The sequence below is a fragment of the Ursus americanus genome, chromosome 13 (genome assembly GCF_024610735.1).
Source record: "Ursus americanus isolate L20-20 chromosome 13, mUrsAme1.1.p, whole genome shotgun sequence".
Taxonomy (NCBI): Eukaryota; Metazoa; Chordata; class Mammalia; order Carnivora; family Ursidae; genus Ursus; species Ursus americanus.
The window spans coordinates 65087233-65106036 of record NC_142139.1 but is presented as its reverse complement, the minus strand read 5'-3'; the positions used below and the strand labels follow the sequence as shown (position 1 = coordinate 65106036).

Below are 18804 nucleotides of genomic sequence, written 5' to 3'. Positions count from 1 at the left end.
GTTGGGGTATCAAGTTGTAAACTTCAAATCCCAGTGCTCAAACATCTTGGCCCAGGAGCTCCAGGCTTTTTGCTTCTCTTCCTGGAATTCTTGGGCAATCTTTCCTTCTGCTAAGGAGCAAAACTGATGGTTTGAAGGGTATCATTGCAGGCAGCCATGAACCTCCTCCTTCCTGCTCACCTAAAAGAGGGTTGCACATCCCATCAGGGAGACAGAGGCTTGGGGAAGCAAAGTGAGAAGTAAAATCCCACACACACACTTGATTCTACTCAAACTATAAGCTTTTATTGTATTTTACATATCATTCATCCAGGACGTGATGCATGTTTGTCAAACGACATAGCGCGCATAGAGCCTCCCGCCCCGTGCTGGGCCCCGGCGAGCAGAGAAGAGCTCTAAGTGAAGCTGGAATGGGAGCCTTCCTGGGCGCTGGCAGCCGCCTCATTTCTGAGCTGTCACACTTACTGGATGGAGTTAGATGGGTTGAGACTGACATTTAGCTTGGAATTTGTTTCTAATGTTACCCTTCTGATTATAGGACAGTTTGTTTTATAGTCTACTTCAAAATCAAAAGGTTGCCCACTCACTTTACCGTCATTTTGAGTATGGGATTTGTTATTCACAATGCAGTATTTGAAATCAAACAGAGAAAAAGCAGGTTTCGAAATCACAGCTCAAGAAAAACTGGAAAGGTGTTTTGTTTCTCTGTCCTGCGCGGTTTTTCCCAGAACCCGTTCTAGCCCAGAGAACAAGGGCTTCGCCTCTCAGATGCAAAGGTGGCAGGGAGAGCTGGTCCTGAGCTGGAGGCTACAGCTGAATTCTTTCTCCTCCCGCTCTGTGTACACCTGACACCTTCCTTCCTGAGTGGGGAAACCATTGGCACTGAACAGTTAAAAGGCTCGCCAAAAGCCATGCTTTCAGAAAGAGTTAAAAATAAAACAACAAAATAAACAACAGCTACTGACAGGGTTCAACTAAAGCTTGCTGTCTGTTCTGCTAACGTCCACACCTTCCAGACTTCGGTAAGCTTCCCAACATGCGTTCCAGCACCAGCGCTCTGATGGAGCTCCCTCGCCCAAAGATCGTGACCCTGGATCAAAAAGGCCGGTAAGAAATGAATTCTAAAGCTGTAGGAATACACAAGCCAAGTTTATGAAGCAAATTAAATGATAACGTGGACCTCAGCGGCATGCAGATTGGAGCAGGGAGATGAGACACAATTAAAAAGACACCCCTCAGGATGCACGGATTTGATCATGGGCACAGCTCATAAAAATAACAATTTGCAGTTTTCCTATAGGAAGTTTAGGAAACACGTCACTAGCAAGAAATGAGATGGCTTCAGTGCCAACAGTGTGACCTGTGGCACCGAACCCACGTCCTCAAGAGAAACAGTCTTTGTTTTTTCTGGGACCACGGGTGCTGGGGAAAAGACTGCCCCCACACAGAGGCAGGGGAAGTCAGCACAGAGCAGCTCGAGAAGTTCGAGAGCTAGGAATTCAACTCGGACAATTCAGAGGAGAGGCTTTGACACTTTAAACCAGTGTGAGGCGAGAATTAGGGCAGGACCCCAGGATCTCTCACACTACACTAAAAATAGACGTCTGCTTTAAAAGCTAACTCTACCTGCCGTGATGGGGGGCACAGAGAGGAGTCCTTCAGAAGCAGTGGCAGGCTGAGGTGACGCAGGTGAGGCCAGAGGCAAGCTCTCCCTGTTCTAGATGTTGGCCGCAGCGTCAAGGAAGTGCCTGTGGTGCCCAGCAGAAGCCCTGCTAGCTTCCACTCAATCCACAGCGGGCGTGGGAAAGGTCATCCCCTTCGGCCCTGCGGTCATCCGGGGGAGAGACGCTCGTGGCGGCGAGGGAGGAAAAGGAGCTGCCCTCTCGAAGCTGCCACACTGAGCCTCGGATGGACGGGGTTTTTTATGGCCAGATCACCCTAAAACCAGCGTGGGGATGGGGATAACGAGCAAATTCTAAGAGTTCATATGTTAATGTCCTTCCAAAGAAAAAAATGATTCTTTATTTTTACATTTCTAAAATCACAGAACTCCAGGCTGAATGTTATCAGACAGACACACACACACACACACATGCACATACACACACAAAGTCACTAATGTCTGGAGTCATCTCCCATACCCCCTCTCAAAATTTGGCCGAGTTATACGTCAGGGAAATTTGCCAGTTCAGGACTTGGGATAAACAGAAACACTGAAGTCGGTTAGGTCTTACCCACAGTTCCAAAGTGCTCTGACAGGTAGAGTATTTGTTGGAGGAGGATTAACTTTTGCTGGGTTAGACGACAGCTAAGAAGAAGAACATTGCACGGAGAGTGCTGGGTGTGGTTAAAATGTGAATCTGTGCGCCTCCTGACCTGCGGCTTTGTTCTCTCTCCTTTTCACTGTTTTGTCTGTCTCTTCCTACGGGGACTGCAACAAAAACATACCTTCTACTCAGAATCCCACTGGAGAGGAGGTGGCTCAGATGAGTAGTCCTGTCACATATTAAGTTACTGGGCCTACAACTGAGAAATCTGAACTCTGGGGATACGACTCAAAGTAAATATTATTTCAAGGTAAATAAATTACTTGGCTGGCTTGTGAAATGCTTCGTTCTCTCTAAAATCATAACCCCAACACGGGACTTTTTGCTTTCCACTGCATCCCAAGACAAAAATCAGGTAACCTGACTTCCTCAAAATGACTCAGATCATGCCTTCCTATTTCTCCCCTCAGTGCTGAGGCAGTTGTCACGCACGTGGCTTGGGTTACTCGGTGCTCAGGTAAACGCTGCCACGTGCCCGAGCTTGCTTAACACGGATTACTTCTCTAAGCATGATGGTAACCAGGGGGGAGGCCCTCGCTCAGAGAAAAGATGCGGGAGGTAGAAGCCAGGACAAGGGCAGAGCGGAGGACAACGCTGCTAACAGACTCACGTGACACAATGGGACGCAATACTGAAGCCGGCAATCTTCTGAAAATATCACTATCACCACCAAAACCCATAAGCTGTTTTGTTCTAGTCAGGAAATCGGGGCCGAGGGCAACGTTTGCATATATTGCTCATGGATACATTCTTCTTAACAGAAGTGAAGCTATTTTAAGAATATGAAAAACCTTTTCAAGACATCTGTTTTCAGGGACAGACCACAGTAACAAATACTTTTCAGAGCTGATTCGTTCTAAAGTCTATCCCAAGAACAAGGGCAGCCAACTTTCATGAGGTACCAAGACATGTTTCAGCAAAAATATTTTCACTTTCCTAAAGTTATATGCTGTTTTTCAAGTCCAAATATATTATAAATATCTGATCCTTTTCCGTCGGCAAAAAAGGGAACACTTTTTTTTTTTAGACTCCAACGTTGGTAATATTTGTGTAGAATGAAGGTAGAATTTTAGTTGTTTTTTTATAACTCCGAACACAGATGAAATCAAACCGTCTGCAACTGTCCCAAAATTCACATCTTTCAAAGGTCCTTTCCTCCATTCACATGAATTCATCTGAATCATTGCCGTCCTGTGGCAAACAAAAAAGTGAAACTATAAAAGCCTTCAAAGTGAATAACTCAAATTTTAAAAATGTACACAATTAGTCTTCAGTAACGAGCTTCCTGATGCATAACTGCAAAGTTCAGAGAGTAAAAAGTAACATCGTTAAACTCACTCACCACTTCTCTATCTTAAAGTAGGAGTTGGTTAGACTAGCTGGGTTTCTACGGTGTCATTACATGGCCTGAATTACACAGCAACAAGTGACCGATGGTTTCCAAATTATGAAGTAAAAGCCCACCTGACCTAGGATAGGACGAAACAAATGTGACGAAAACAACATGTAACTGTTCCAACAAATATACCAAAATATGAATCCAAACAGATCCTGCCTCATCTCCTACGCCAATGACGCTGCCAACAAGCAAACACATTTTTGACCTAGATTCCATTATTTTGAGCCTCAAGGTTGCCACAAGATGGATTTTTTTTTTAATAGGAAAAGTGATTAGGAAGCCATAGGCTAGGCACCAAGGTAGGTTTTTGATTAAAAAATCTCACATGATGGTATATATGGTGGAAAGGCCCTGATTTTATTGTGTGGCTTACAGACACGTCCTAAAGACCAAGGACAAAAGTAGAGCCCCAGACTCCTTTTTGAGCTATTGTGCACCCTGGGAAAACTGCCCTGGATGCCAACATTCACTAAGTGTCTAAGTTTGGGACATTTGCTTGAAAATGTCACAATCTGAACATACCACTTGCTGCAGCTTCTCTTTCCCATGGCCTGACACCTGAGCTGTGAGAGAAGGGGAGAGGGCTCAGGCTTCCAAGTATATACGCTCTGCTCCTCCTTAATAGCTCCTCTTAAAGATGGGCAAGGAAAGAGGAGATACAGGTGGGAACCGCTGGTTTCTGAGGTCTGCTCTGATCTCTGGTTTCATTCAGTAGTTCTCTCCGTGCTTCTCGTCAATGAGCACAACGAACCAAGGCCACGGTAACAATGCCTTAGAGAACTGTACGAAGAGCAAACTCATGTTGGTATTTTATGCACCAGCCGGCCGGACCTGTGACTCCCTTAGAGTCCCATGCTGAAATCACAGCATCAGAGATATTCGAAGAGTCACCATCTATCTTGGAAGGTCAGTATTAGATCCTGAACACTGAGGTGGAAAAGTGCTCTTCTAAGATAATTTGGGCTGGTGACAATGAAAGTGTGTCACTCCAGATAAAGGCTGTGAGTCAGATTTGCAGAGTGTCTGTCCTATGTGTCTGTGGAGCTGTATCTGGGGATTACAGTGACTTTTAAATATACATCTGAGATTTAAGACTCTATTTGGACAATTTAATTTTTTTAGAGAGAATGAGGGAGAGAGTGTGCAAGTGGGGTGGGGGGTGGGGAGGGGCAGGGGGAGAGGGGGAGAGAGAATCCCAGGCAGGCTCCAGTGAAGAGCCCGAAACGTGGTGTTTGACCCTACCACCCTGAGATCACGACCTGAGCCAAAATAAGGAGTCAGACGCTCGAACGACTGAGCCACCCAGGCGCCCCGATTTGGCCAATTTTTATATTTAAGATTCCCTTTACTTTAAGGGTCAATATGTTTTTCAATATAGCAAAATGGGTTTGTCATCCAGCTATAAAATGATAAGCAAATAAAATCTAATTGAAAGGAACTGTTTACTGATACCAAATTTAAAAGATTAGGAAGAAATTACAGATTAAAGAGAATATTCTAAATAGGAGAGCAAGAGCTCAAAATTAAAACCAACTTCAGAGTGGAAGACTAATATTTTTCCTGATGAATTTATATAAGCCACATGAAAACTCAAGCCCTATCTTATATAAACACAAAGCTTTAACTGAAGATCAGCTGATCGCGCCGCCAAACTGGATCACAAAAGATCTGCATCCCCTTAAGAGAAGAGGGTTACAAGGAGAATGAAAGCCTATTCTTTGGCAGTATGGGGGAAGCTGTTAAGAGTCCTTCCAGTGCAAAAGAGAGCAGAAGCACCCAGTGCAAAACTTCCCTGGAAACGTGAATCTGATTGAAACCTGGAGCTCAGGGACAGGAGAGCAAACAACAGACAGAGAGGGGACGGCAGAAGAGTTAGGAGTCCCTTGGTCTATAAATCTGACTTGCTAATCCTGGGGCTTTTAACATGTCACTCTTCAGATCACGTCTGTATATTTATGTATATTTGTGTGTGTGTGTGTGTGTGTGTGTGTGTGTGTTAATTCCAGAACAACATCCAAAATTTAGTAATCCACAATGATGGAAATGAAAATGCCTAAGATTAACATAAAACAAGTGCCAGATTTCTGCTGGAAAGTATCCTCTAAATCACAGAAAGTTTTGATAACCAACAATAACCACAACAAAGACATTAGACTGAGGGTATGTTAAAGACTTCTGTTTAACTGTTAAGCTGTTTTGAAAGTTCCAAGAAATCTAAGAGTAGTTTCCAGAAGGGATTAAATACATCTCATCATCATTAATACTGAAACATGTGGGAAAAGAGCAATTAAGGACTGTATCGATAAGAAATAACAATGACCTCAACTTTCACATACATGCCCTTGTTTAAATTCTAGCCCAGACCCAGGAAGTAATTAGGTCTTCCTTCCACTGCGATGAGTACTCCCTCAGAAAGGTTAAGTAACTTTATCAGGCTTATCCACTTAGTGAATGACAGCTTAGGGCTCTAACCTTCAAATTCAAGGCTGTATTTAATTACATAATGCTACTCTTGAATTTTTCAGAAATAAATTACAAAGCTCCATCTCTGACTCACACAGGAGCCTCATAAATTTTGTTCTTCACAGAGACAGGAATAAGAATATTGTTCTTACTCATTTTTAGAAGGACATTGATATAGGTACAAGGTGTAAAATCCTACTGAAAACCCCAACTGATGAACTAAATAGGGGGTCTGATTAGATGACCTTTAAAGGATCTTAAATTCTGTTAATTATTTCTAAGCAGTGGTGTGTAATATTATTTTCTGTGATGGTGGACATGTCCTATTTCTGCGCTGTCCAATATGGTGACCACTAGCCACATGTAGCTAGTATGACCAAGAAACCAAGTTTTTTAAAGTACACTTTAATTAAATTTAAATGGTCACATGTAACTAGTGCCTAGTATCCTGAACACTGTGATCTCAAGCATACATACCTGACCCCTGAACAACGTGGGTTTGAACCACACGGGTCTACTTCTACACAGACCTTTTTCGATAAATACAGTTCGGGACTGTAAAAGTGTTTTCTTCTCCTTGACTTTATGGTCTTTTCTCTAGCTTACTTTATTTTGTGAATATGGTTACATAATACATACGACATACAAAAAAATATGTGTGTTTATGCTACAGGTAAGGCTTCTGGTCAACAGTAGGCTACCAGCAGTTAAGTTCTGGAGGAGTCAAAAGTTATATGCAGATTTTCAACTGTGTAGGGGGATTGGTGCCCCTTATTGTTCAAGGGTCAACTGTATTTGTAAACTATACTATAAAACATGTAACACAGCAAATATATGTACCCAGTTTCGATTTTCTACAGTCTGTTAAGTAAAAGCTAAATTAAGCTATTTCCAGCCACTTCAAAATAAATTTTGGGAAGACAGTATTCATGGACAGTAAGTCCCTGCACAGTTCCAATAAAATGACTGGATGCTGATACTCAGAAGATTCTTTCAGGACTATAATCTGGATCTCCATTTCTCTTTATCCGAGGTCCTGAGGAACATGAAATCAACCAGTGTTGTCACTTAGACTGCAGGTAAGATCTTGGGGTTAATACTTTCATTTAGTTTTTTAACTGAAGGTGAGAATTTTGTTTTCAGTTGTAATACAGAATCTACAGTCACAGTAATGTAGAGTATTAATAAGGGCCCTTGTACATGCTGCCATGAGGAAAGAGGGAAATAACAGGAAAGTTCCATAACAGACCTGCACTTCACGATAGAGTCCAACGATCTCTTTCCGTGAGGTGACCTACTTAAAAACACATGAGAGAGTCCCCAGGGAAAGACTGGGCAATGCCTAACAGAATGCACTTGAGTATACAATGGTTGTCAAGTCAGGTCAGGTCATCAGCAACATGTGAATCAGTATTGGCTAGTCACTTGATTATTAAAAACCCTTAATTATTTTAAGGCACGACATTAAAGCAAATAACTTGAACATACCTGATTTGAAGACATATTCTCAACTTTCATTAGCGATGAATAGCTCCTAGAAGAAAAAACACATTTAAAATAAGGTTATCCGTTTTATCCCTTTTTGTTGTCTGATTGTGGTTGCAAGGATCCAAATCGGCAAAGAGGAAGTCAAAATGTCTCTCTTCGCAGATGACATGACACTCTATATGGAAAACCCAAAAGAAGCCACTCCCGAACTATTAGAAGTTATAGAGCAATTCAGTAATGTGGCGGGATACAAAATCAATGCTCAGAAATCAGTTGCATTTCTATACACGAACAGTGAGACTGAAGAAAGAGAAATTAGGGAATCCATCCCATTTACAAAAGCACCAAAAACCGTAAGTTACCTTGGAATTAACTTAACCAGAGATGTAAAGGACCTTTATTCTAGAAACTATAAATCACTCTTGAAAGACATTGAGGAAGACATAAAAAGATGGAAAAATATTCCATGCTCGTGGATCGGAAGAATTAACATAGTTAAAATGTTCATGCTACCCAGAGCGATCTACACTTTCAATGCTATCCCGATCAAAATACCAAGGACATTTTTCAAAGAACTGGAACAAATAGTCCTTAAATTTGTATGGAAACAGAAAAGGCCCCGCATCTCCAAGGAACTGTTGAAAAGGAAAAACAAAGCTGGGGGCATCACAATGCCAGATTTCGAGCTGTACTATAAAGCTGGGATCACAAAGGCAGCATGGTACTGGCACAAAAACAGACACATAGACCAATGGAACAGAATAGAGAGCCCAGAAATGGACCCTCGGCTCTTTGGGCAACTAATCTTTGATAAAGCAGGAAAAAACATCCGGTGGAAAAAAGACAGTCTCTTCAATAAATGGTGCTGGGAAAACTGGACAGCTACATGCAAAAGAATGAAACTTGACCAATCTCTCACACCATACACAAAAATAAACTCCAAATGGATGAAAGACCTCGATGTGAGACAGGAATCCATCAAAATTCTAGAGGAGAACATAGGCAGCAACCTCTACAACATCGGCCAAAGCAATCTTTTTCATGACACATCTCCAAAGGCAAGAGAAACAAAAGATAAAATGAACTTATGGGACTTCATCAAGATAAAAAGCTTCTGCACAGCCAAGGAAACAGTCAAAAAAACTAAGAGGCAGCCCACGGAATGGGAGAATATATTTGCAAATGACGCTACAGATAAAAGACTGGTATCCAAGATCTACAAAGAACTTCTCAAACTCAATATACGAGAAACAAATAAACAAATCAAAAAATGGGCAGAAGATATGAACAGACACTTTTCCAGTGAAGACATACAAATGGCTAACAGATACATGAAAAAATGTTCAAAATCATTAGCCATCAGGGAAATTCAAATCAAAACCACACTGAGATACCACCTTACGCCAGTTAGAATGGCAAAAATAGACAAGGCAAGAAACAACAATTGTTGGAGAGGATGTGGAGAAAGGGGATCCCTCCTACATTGTTGGTGGGAATGCAAGTTGGTACAGCCACTCTGGAAAACAGTGTGGAGGTCCCTTAAAAAGTTAAAAATTGAGCTACCCTATGACCCAGCCATTGCACTACTGGGTGTTAACCCCAAAGATACAGACGTAGTGAAGAGAAGGGCCATATGCACCCCAATGTTCATAGCGAGCATTGTCCACAACAGCTAAATTGTGGAAGGAGCCGAGATGCCCTTCAACAGATGACTGGATTAAGAAGTCGTGGTCCATATATACAATGGAATATTACTCAGCAATCAGAAAGAACGAATTCTCAACATTTGCTGCAACATGGACGGCACTGGAGGAGATTATGCTAAGTGAAATAAGTCAAGCAGAGAAAGACAATTATCATATGATTTCTCTCATCTATGGAACATAAGAACTAGGATGATCGGTAGGGGAAGAAAGGGATAAAGAAAGGGGGGGTAATCAGAAGAGGGAATGAAACATGAGAGACTATGGACTCTGAGAAACAAACTGAGGGCCTCAGAGGGGAGGGGAGTGGGGGAATGGGATAGACTGGTGATGGGTAGTAAGGAGGGCACGTATCGCATGGTGCACTGGGTGTTATACGTAACTAATGAATCATCGAACTTTACATCGGAAACCGGGGATGTACTGTATGGTGAGTAACATAATATAATAAAAAATCATTAAAAAAAAACACAAGAAAAAAAATAAATAAAATAAAATAGAATAAAATAGAATAAAATAGAATAAAATAAAATAAAATAAAATAAAATAAAATAAAATAAAATAAAATAAAATAAGGTTATCCAGGGGCGCCTGGGTGGCTCAGTCGGTTAAATGTCTGACTCTTGATTTCGGCTCAGGTCATGATCTCAGGGTGCTGAGATTGAGCCCTGTGCTGAGTGTGGAGCCTACTTAAGATTCTCTCTCTTCCCCACCCTTCTCTGATATGATATGATATGATATGATATGATATATGATATAAAACAAAACAAAACAAGGCTATCCAGCCAGCGAGTATTTCATGAACATTTACAATGTAGCCAGCACTGCTGGTCTTTCAGAGGAAAATATGACCCCTGCCCTCAAGGAGATTGTAACAAAAAAAGGTTAGGTATCTATAAACGGTAAATAAGATGTACACAGCACTTTACAGTTTACAAAATGCTTGCTCATACTCATTTCATGTCACTTCCACACTAACTGTGAGGTAGGTGGTGTTACTGAGGTGAGTACGGCCAACAGCAGATAGGACTCCTCCCTGGGGCGGACTGCCCGGACTGCAGAGGCCACAGGAACTCACGAGGAGACGCGTCAGTAGCGGGCAGCGTTGCCGTGAGGCACTCTTCTCATAGGAGACGGAACCTAAAGTGAGCCCAACTGGTGTGTAGGATGAGAGGTAGAGGGAGATCCAGGGAATGGCAGCAGCAAAGGCGAAGAGATGGTACTTAATTTATAATGACATCTCAAGTCAATTCAAGTGGAGCCTGAAGGCAAAGCAGTGGGAAATGAGGCTGGATGTGTGGGGCCCAATGATGTCGTCCTAACCGTGTGAGCTAACACAATGTGCTTGGCAAAAAGCCACAGCATAAGACGGGAGCAGACGAGAGACACAGGAGATTCAACAAGTATTTACTAAATATCCATGATATGTGAAGCCCTGTGCTAAACCTGGGCGGACGATGGGATGGGAAGAAAACAGAACATGATTAGTAAGACAAAGCCTAGCCCCAAAGCTGTCCTGGTAAGAAGGGATAAATCTGAGAGGAATCAGCGATGACATCAAGGTTTCTAGCTCAGGTGATTTGAAGAAAATAATGCTACCGTTGAGCGAAATGGGCAAATGGTGCAAAGAAGGTATGCTTGGTATGGGGCATGTTGCATGCGAAGGAATGCCGAGACATCCAAGTAGAGACTACGAACTGCAGAAATGGAAAACTGAAAACGAGAGGGAAGGAGAACGGTCCTGGTTAGAGACAACCACCTGCGAGACAGCGGGAGAGAGAGATTCGGTGAAGCTTGTCGGAGGAAGTAGTATCTCTAAGAAATACACAGGTTAAGATCGAGAAGCTGCATGACCAGAACGAGAGAGGCATGCTGAGCACAAAGTGGGCGGAGCGGGGAACCTCAATCCCGGCTGCATTTTAAAATCGCCTAATGAAGACGGGCATCCACGGGCCGCGTTCAAGAACCGCTGGGTCTGAGAGCCCACTTCGACAAAAGCAACACACAGAGTTTTACCCTCCTTTAGGCCATGCCTTTTCTCTGAGCTCCGTTCCATTCATCTATCTGCCTATATGACTTTTTTTGGATACCTCAAGGTATCTTCAGATTCGTATGTCTGTTCACAACTCATGGTCCAAAACCAGTCTGGTTCTTTCCCAGGATCCCCTGGGCCAGAGAACAGCACCGCCATCCATTGCATCTCACACACCAGAAACCCATGAGTCATTCTTCCCCTGCCCATCCCCTCCATCCCATCTAGCTTCAAATCTTGTAATTTTATCTATGAAAGTACTTCTCCCTGGTCTGCTTGTCTCTACACCTCCATGACACCCCCGTATTCCAAGCTACCATCATCTGTCACGTGGACAAGGGCCATAGTTCCTAACTGGCCTAGCCACCTCCACTTGGTTCCCTTTCCATTCAGGTCAGCAAAGGGAGCTTTCTGAAACACAAACCTTATCATGCGACCCCCTGCTTAAAAGTCTTTAATGACCTCACAAAGTCTGATGAAGGATAAAGACAAACATGGCCAACAGGCCATGTGTCCTCGGGCACCCTGATGCACGCGCTCCCTCACTCCTGTGCTCCACACATTCGGGCCCGTCTTTCATCCCGTGCTTTGCCGTGCTCCCTCCTATACAGGGTCTTCGCACACCCAGTTCCCTCTGCGTAGAGCCCGCTTGCCACCCCTCCCCCTTTCAACGAGCAAACATCGTTCTGATCTTAGCTTGAGTGTCACTGTATCAGAGAAGCCACTCTCAGCTACGTAAACATCCACAATATATTAACCTGCCACTCACTGCAGGCGCAAGGCACCGGGCACACACAAAGGGATACAAAGACGCATGGCAGTGCCCCTCTGAAGGTGCCTATCATTAAGGCGAAGAGCTGTGGCACACAGAGCATTACCTACAGAAGGCAGCAGTGCTCGTGAGGGAGGAAAAGGGATGGTACAATTAAAGCGGTCATTTCTACATCAGGCTGTATCATCTTTTTAATCAATGGTCTTGCTGTTACCTTTTCTACATGTTGCCACTAAACTCATCCTACAGGTCTAGTTCTTCCTAATAGCCTAGGAAACCAATAACGGCTCCTTATCACTTACAACCTGAAAGTCTGCACGACGCAAAACCTTTTAAAATCACTCTCTGATGTGCCTAATTTCTCATTTTTTTATTTGCCTATACATGACCTTGACTCTGGCCTTGCCAACCTGTTCCTTTCTTGCCTTACAGGCAGCACAGTGCGGACTTCAGGACTCCAGACTTGAGACAGAATTCCTGCTTTGCCACTTATCAGCTATAACTTTTCACATATTAACCATCATGTTAAAGTGATCTTCGTTCCCAAATCCAACTCAGGTTACTGTTCAAACTGATGATCCATTCACCTGTGACTTGCCATTTTACCTGGGTCTTGTACCTGTCTGACTTCAATTACCTGGGCCTTGGGTTCAAATTTCGACCTCCCAGACTCCCAATTTTTAAATATCTCTATCTCAGGTAGCCACAGTCCCTACCTTTTTCTTTTCTGATCTGTTACTCACTTATCCTCCATTAACTACCTTTCTCTATTATTTCTTCTGGTTTCAATATCCACATGGTGGAGCTTGACTCTGATAGTGATGTTTCAATACCACAGAGCCCAAATAAGTGAATACAAGACTGAAACAGAGCAGGTGAACTTTCATTTGGATGCAACCCTGCATTCCACTACAGAGATGAAATGACACTACTAGGACTCACTGAAGGGAGCCAGGATGCTCTTCCCTAGCACCTGCCAATAAATGATGGTGTCTACTGGGACGCTCACGGGTAACCTGCCTAAAGGATTTCTCCAAATGCCTGCTCTCTTAAACCCCATGTAGACCGAGCAGAAGCTGTTCTGCTTCTGTCACTCTCAAGGTCACGTCTAAGACACCGACTACTCTGAAAACCTGTGTTGAGTCTCTGCTGTTATCTCATCTTACTCAATGTATGGCTTACAGTGTAGCAGTCACGGAAAAGAAGGAACATGTGAAGAGGCTTCTTCCCTACACCGAACCCTACACAAAGGTTCTCTAACCCAAACCCCATGAGCTTCTAGGCTCACAGGGCATGTGTCTAAGGAGCTAATGAGTAAGATGGGTAAGTGAGAATATGCGAAGTCTAAGGAAGGGGAAATTTTCACAATGGTTTAGGTGAAGAAAATAAACAATGAACAGAGGGTGTTAATATACTCCCCTGCCAACAACCCAAATCTTTCAAAACCTGCCTAAGAGGATGATCTTATGTAGATCTATTTATATTATCAGATCATTACAGTTTCTGCACGCTGAGGGCAAGGAGTAAAAGGTTCATCGGCAAGAACAAGATGGAGTTCTGTCTCCAGCGGCTACCGTTCTTCACCTCAGAGCAGGAAGTTGTGCCTTCCACGGGGCGGGCTTGGCTTTGTTCACTGCTGAGCTGAGGGCTGACAGATAGGATCCTGACTAGAGCTCGGAGAATTTGCAACTGTATAATGGTAATTCTATCCATTTCTTCTCCCAGTAGACATTAGGTATGAGAAGCCTATTGCCATTCTTGTTCAACAAGTTGAGAAGAGAAATGGGACAAGAATCTAAATAATGGTTTTAGAATCAGAGGGAAGTTGGATATCTCCGGATATGAGGCTGTTGAGTATTTCCTTGCTGAAATCACCTGGAAGCATTGGGGATAACTTCCGGGAGAAAAATATCTCTCGTTTCTCTGCAGAATTCCCTGCAGATTCAAAAGTCACTTTCTTAAGCAATCGCAGCAACGAAAGTGGACATTCCCTACCAAATTGTCCAAATAAAAGCACCGACTGCTGGTGAAAGCTAATGAAATTCTCACTGTCAGAAAGCCAAGTGAAGACCTGAGAATGAGATGCTTCTGAAGCCCAGCATTTGATCTCTTGGGTGGAAGAGTCAAAGATAGAAACTAAGGTGATGTATAAAGCACTACAAATGTACAAAAACAGATTCTAAAACAGGTCAGCAGCTTAGAGCTTGTGGCTGGAACGTCACATAAGCTGCAGGACACGGCACACCAACAGGCAGGTCCTCGGTCTGTCGCTGCGTGGGTTCCCTGAGCTGCAACCCTGCCTCACGTCCTCCTCACTTCGCCAGTTTGGGAAAGCAAGTCATTGTTGTGGCACAGGTTGCACAGAAATGAATACATCAAATGTTTTTGGTTTTCTGAGAGCCACGATCATTTATTAAAAAGAGAGCATCAGGGGCAAAACTGTGTAGAAAAACATGGACTAGAAAAGCGATTTTCCCATTTCTTCCACTTACGTTTTCTTTTTGACATATATGGGCCAGAGCGCTATATGATAAAAATCTGGGTCTGAGAAAACAAATGGAAAAATTACAGGTGACTAGGGACAGCTTAGAAAATGAGACTGATTTAGATAAATTTGCTTTTGAGGCAAAAATTTCATTCAATGAGAATTTTTTCCCCTCAACTTATTTAAATATTTTATGTGTTGTTCATACTATAAAAGAAAATCTGGGCGATATGAACATTGTGTTTTAGTTTCAACTAATAAAATCGAACATACAAAATCCCCTAAATTTTACTAGTACACAGCTTGATTTGAAATAAAAATGAAATGCATTTTAAGATAAATTACCATATCTATAAACTACTTGGTTCATATGGAATAAATTTTACTTTAATGCTAAATAGACTGAACAGAGGCAGAAAAGAGTGGTAATAGTGTGTTGTGAGCCTGAGAATCAAACAGACTAACAATGTGACTTTGGGCAAGTGACTTAACTGCTTGTAAGGCTCAGTTTCCTCTTCTAGAAAATGTAAGTAAGAACAGTGTTTGCCTCATATTGGCTACTGTTAGGATTAAATGAGATAATGGGGCTAAACACAGTACAGTGTTTGGCAGATGACAAATGTCCAAAAACGTTAGCTATTCTTTCTTGTTACGTTTTTAAGTAAATTAAGTAATATTATATTCCTAACATATTATGTTACTAAACACAACTGTTAGATTTGTAAAGGGCAGAAGAAGGTATGTTTTCAATCTTTTCCTCACTCCACATGAAAAACGAAAATGAATAAACTCCTCTCAATCCCCCATTGGCTCAAAATTCCGCACATTTTACTGCACTGATCAAGCTGATAATTTTTCTTTCACTCACAACACAAAGCAGACTCACAGTCTAGGTCAAACCAAATCTCTGCATTTGTCTGTCTTGTGTCAGCAGATTATAACTCAGGATAACACTTCTGGAGTTCTCCATTTGAATAATATATTTTAAATGAAGCCACTTATCCCATTTTAGCAGGAGCCCCAAAAGGAGCACATGCATGTGGATAACTAAGAAATTCCAGTACTTATCATTAAAGCTATGATCTGACCCAATAATCTTTCTAATAATCTAGTGTATTCCAAGGAAACCGAGTCAAGGACACGGCAAGACAGCTCATTTTAATCCTATGCCATCTCCACAAGGCACAGCAATACCTTTTCTTCCCCCCTTTCTTTTTGGTATACTTAACACAAATGATATCTATGGAGAACTATAGGAAACTCTAGAAATTCTGTGAGTAAAAGTTGTAGGATTAAATTCCCTCTTTGACAAAGAAAACCTAGGAGTGTCTTTAGGTCTAAACGATTCATCTACTACAGATTCAGTGTGGTGGGCAGAGTTAATGATCCTACCCATAGACGTCCACGTCCCAACCCCCAGAACCTGCAAATACGTCACCTCATCTGGAAAAAGGGCTTTGCAGATGTGGTTAAGGATCTTACATGGAGAGGTTATGGATTGTCTGGGTGGGCCCAATGTCATCACACTGGTTCTCAAGAGTACAGAAGGCTGTGGTCAGAGATGGGGCCGCGACTATGGAGGGAGGGGCTCAGAGACGCCATGTGGCCAGCTCTGAAGATGGAGGAAGGGGTCACAAGCCAAGGAAGGTGGGTGGCCTGGAAAAGGAGACAGATTCTCCCCTAGAGCTCTAGAAAGGAACACAGCCTGGCTGACACCTTGATATTAGCCCACCGAGAACCATGCTGAACTTCTAAAATATGAATGGATGGAACTGTAAAATACGAAATCCATGTTGTTTGAAGCCACTAAATTTGTGATAACTTGTTACAGTAGCCACAGAAAACTAATACAGTCAGTATTCTCACACACTAGAATTTCAGGAGCCAAGCTGTATTTTTAACTACTCTTTCTCATTTTACTTATTTTTATTTGTTTACTTTTCAAAGATTTTATATTCTATTTTATTAAGTAGGCTCCACACCCAACATGATTGAACTCACAACCCCGAGATCAAGAGTCACATGCTCTGGGGCGCCTGGGTGGCACAGCGGTTAAGCGTCTGCCTTCGGCTCAGGGCGTGATCCCGGCATTCTGGGATCGAGCCCCACATCAGGCTCCTCCGCTATGAGCCTGCTTCTTCCTCTCCCACTCCCCCTGCTTGTTTCCCTCTCTTGCTGGCTGTCTCTATCTCTGTCGAATAAATAAAATCAAATCTTAAAAAAAAAAAAAAAAAAAAGAGTCACATGCTCTAAGGAGCCAGCCAGGCACCTTCTACTATTTATCATTTTAAAATGTAGCGCTTTGGGGTAGGCCTCATTACATTAATCACTTCCAACTTTCAAAATATTATTTTTTTTCTTAAAAAAAAAAGGGTTTTAAAAATAGATTTTAAGTATTATTAGCATTGGGGCACCTGGGTGGCTCAGTTGGTTAAGTGTTTGCCTTTGGCTCAGGTCATGATCCCAGGGTCCAGTGATGGAGCCCCACATCAGGTTCCCTGTTCGGCTGGGGGGTCTGCTTCTTCCTCTGCCCTCCGGCTCTCAACTCCCCCCACCCCTCCACGGCCCCTGCTCGTGCTCTCTCTCTCAAATAAACAAATAAAATCTTAGAAAAAAAAAAAAAAAGAATTACTAGCATTGGCCTTCAGAGCTAAGACTACCTAATTCAAATACCACAATGAGTCAATGTTAACCCCTAATATAGCGTCTTTTCTTTTCCTGAAGATGTTTACAAACTGAACTCTAAAGATAACCTATGACGGTTTATCTTAGAATAAAATTAGCTCTTTTATTTCACACACGCTCATATCCTGCCCCTATAGAAGGGCGTCATTTGACCAACGCAACAACATAACTGCCTTTTCCTAGGCTGTCTCAGGCCCTGAGTCTGTCCTCTGTCCCGCCCTCCACCATATCCTTCTACAGGCTGGTCCCTGATGAAAATCCGCGCCGGGGAATCTCCAAGGTCAACACCAACACCGCCGCTCCGACATACCTAAGTTCGTCCATTTCCCGCTTCTTCTTCATCTCTTCCTTCTCTCTCCTTTTCATTTCCTGAATTTGGGCTTTTTTCTCATTCCTCTCTTCCCGGTCTCTGCATTCCTTCTCTGCCGCGAGGTCTGGGAACCGCTCCATTTTGGTCTTTTCTAATCGGTTCAGGATCTCATTCACTTTCTTCTCCACGGTCACAATTTTCACCTTTGAGGGAGATGGGGGGAACAATATTGAATCTTTATTGTCGGTTTTCCCCCCAGAACAGAGGCGACGCTTTCTAGGTGCCAAACAACCCAGCTGGAAGGGATCTGGAAGGCGTACATCACGCCGAGCCTTCAACAATGCAGGCAGGGGACGGAAAGGCCCGGGACTCCGCTCCGCCTCCTCTGGCAGTGCCCACCACTTACATCCTTCTGCCTGTGAAAGCCTATCTGTCCCACATCCATGTCGGCCGTTTTCTTCAGGTTAGACCACGGCGTATATACCACATTCACGTTGTTCATCTTGCAGCCTGCCAAGAGAGACTGTCTTCAACATGCAGGCAGGAGGGTACTGAGCAATGTGCCCTCACCCGCTGGCCAATTACCAAAATCCAATGAAGGGAAAAAGGCTGAGCGCAAACAGCCATTGAGTGATTCAAACAACAAAACACTTTTTTTTTAAACCCACCCATGAAAGGCAAATGGTAAAGGTAACCAACACAATCCAAGCAAAAGTATTATCGAGGAGAGCAGGGGCTGTGGATTAGCTTCAGGGACTTCCGAGACTCCCAAATGTTGAATGCAAAACTTCTGATCCACGCTTTTTTAAAAGAGAAATGGACCAAATAGGTTTCCTCAGATTCCCAAAGGAGTCCTTGATCCAGTAAAGGCTAAACACTGAGATAAAGCAAAAAGCCATGGTCTGGGATTCGAGAGACCAGCACACGACCCTGGCACCAACCCAAACCAGCTGTGTCACCCAGGGAACGTGCCCAGGCCTCCTGGAATCTCATCTGAAACAGGAGGAGATTAGACTCGTAGAGTTTTTTGTTTGTTTCTTTTCACAGCGGCACCTCTTTTACCAAAGCAAACATCAAGGTAATAAAAGCAGAGATGCTCTGGATGAAAGGGGTGCCAAGTACCCCACTCATTCCTCCTCC

At 43.0% G+C, this 18804-nt stretch overlaps 1 protein-coding gene across 2 annotated transcripts in view; it reads right to left on the bottom strand.

Annotated features, from left to right (window-relative positions):
• Positions 1-263: 263 nt before the first annotated feature.
• The window catches only part of CCDC25 (coiled-coil domain containing 25), a 42080-nt gene continuing 23539 nt past the window's right edge, over positions 264-18804 (bottom strand). For both annotated transcript variants that reach the window (XM_045774019.2, XM_045774020.2), the window contains 4 exons: positions 18071-18174; positions 17665-17867; positions 7678-7723; positions 264-3518 (listed from right to left, as the gene is read on the bottom strand). In XM_045774019.2, coding sequence (XP_045629975.1) covers positions 3489-3518; positions 7678-7723; positions 17665-17867; positions 18071-18174 — 383 coding nt within the window. In that variant the 3' untranslated portion in view covers positions 264-3488. The remainder of the gene's footprint in view (positions 3519-7677; positions 7724-17664; positions 17868-18070; positions 18175-18804) is intronic.